The following is a 1,624-nucleotide window of genomic DNA, read 5'->3' as shown; positions in this document are numbered from 1 at the left end:
ACACTAATAGTATCATTGCCTATTTTAATTTCTAAAATGTTGAGCCATTGTGATGAAATAGCACTATGGTAATACTACAGGTAGCATCATAGTCATAAATATTTTATTTGATACTAAGTTTTTCTTTTTTTTTTTCCTCATCTTACTTATCTTTTTAACAAAATTGAATGCTTTGATTGTCCCAAATGTTTTTGCGTATATATTATATATATATTTTAAAGAAACATTTCAAATTAACAAAATAATAAATTTGTTCAAACTAATTATTTACTTTAAAAACTATCATTTTCTATCGATTTTGTCCGACTTGTTTTTTTTTTTTTCCTTTTTTCTTTCGTTCACTTTTCATTTGAATCATTTTGAATGTATGCATTGCACTTCGTTTATACTTTTCGCTTCCTTTTCGTAACTTTCATTACTTACAACAAATTTTTTCCATTTCGAATATTTCTTTTTTTTTATAACTCTTTTTTTTTTTTTTAAGCGTTAAAAAAAAAGAAGAAGAAGAAGATAAACGTAAGATGATCGCAAACGGTATCCTTAATAGTAGCAAGGAACCAACAACACGTTGGGATTGTTCTGATGTTGATCAGGAAATGGTTAGGATGTTTCTTGGTGAACGATTACGTTTTCCGTATGCAAGTAATGTTGTTGCGCCAAATCGAATGATGAAAAGCGCAATGAGTGAACAGGTAAGCATTTTTTTTTTCAACATTTTAAAATTTCCATTAATTGATTCATTTGTTTATTTAAGATTTAAAAGAAGTGATTTATTGGCACAATATAATGTATTTTTAATTGGAATTTGCACAATTCAAATTTTCCAAAAATTGTTTTAATCCAATTTTTCCACCATATTTATCATTTAAATGAAATTTAAACAAAAAAAGAAAAACGATGCAAAAGGCTTTCTCCTTCATTTTGCATTTTCATTTGTTAAGGAAAATGAATGATTATTTGAGAATTGGCTTATTAATCAAAAATTTTCATTCCATTTTCTATATTAATAAAAATTTGAGCAATGAGAAAGGGAGAGAAAAAATGATCTGGAATGATCACAAATTTAAAAAAAAAGGAATTAAACAATGAGGGAAGAGGGAAACAGAATAATCTAAAATTACAATGATTCTACCTTTTTTAGCCATCCCTATCGTTTTTCCTCATTTTAACAATAGTTTTGGTGGTTATCGATACTTTAATTAAGTAATTAAATTTGGTACTTTGATTTTTCATTTGAATTTACAAAATAACACAAATATCTTTTAAGGAGGAAAAGAAAAAGAATAAGATTTGGAATTTTCAGCACTAATATTTGTTTTTTTTTTTTGAAATTTAACTTCAGTATATGCTTTTGACATTGGAAATTTTCACTTCATTTGTTTGCAATACATTTTTTTTTCTTTCCAGTAAAACGAGTTACATTTTTATCAAATGACACATCACGTCCATTGTCATATTTTAAAGAAAATACGAACTTGAGGAATTAAAAAATGAATTATAGTAAATATTTATTAAATTTTAATGCTAAAACAAAAAACAAAAAATATGTAACATATTGTCACCTATCGAATACGATCATACAAATTCTTAATTCACTTTTTCTTTCTTTTTTTTTATTTTATTA

The 1,624-nt window shown here is 25.0% G+C and overlaps 1 protein-coding gene across 1 annotated transcript; it reads left to right on the top strand.

Moving 5' to 3' along the window:
• Positions 1 to 521: 521 nt before the first annotated feature.
• LOAG_15397 (hypothetical protein) lies at positions 522 to 692 on the top strand (the record flags this gene model as incomplete). The annotated part of the gene is made up of 1 exon (XM_003150887.1): positions 522 to 692. A coding segment is annotated over one exon (171 nt), but the record flags the coding sequence as incomplete, so codon positions are not given.
• Between the last annotated feature and the right edge of the window lie 932 nt (positions 693 to 1,624).

This window comes from Loa loa (assembly GCF_000183805.2).
Source record: "Loa loa unplaced genomic scaffold supercont3.745, whole genome shotgun sequence".
NCBI classification, from domain to species: Eukaryota; Metazoa; Nematoda; class Chromadorea; order Rhabditida; family Onchocercidae; genus Loa; species Loa loa.
Note: the sequence above shows the minus strand (reverse complement) of the source record. Positions and strands in the feature narration are given on the sequence as shown.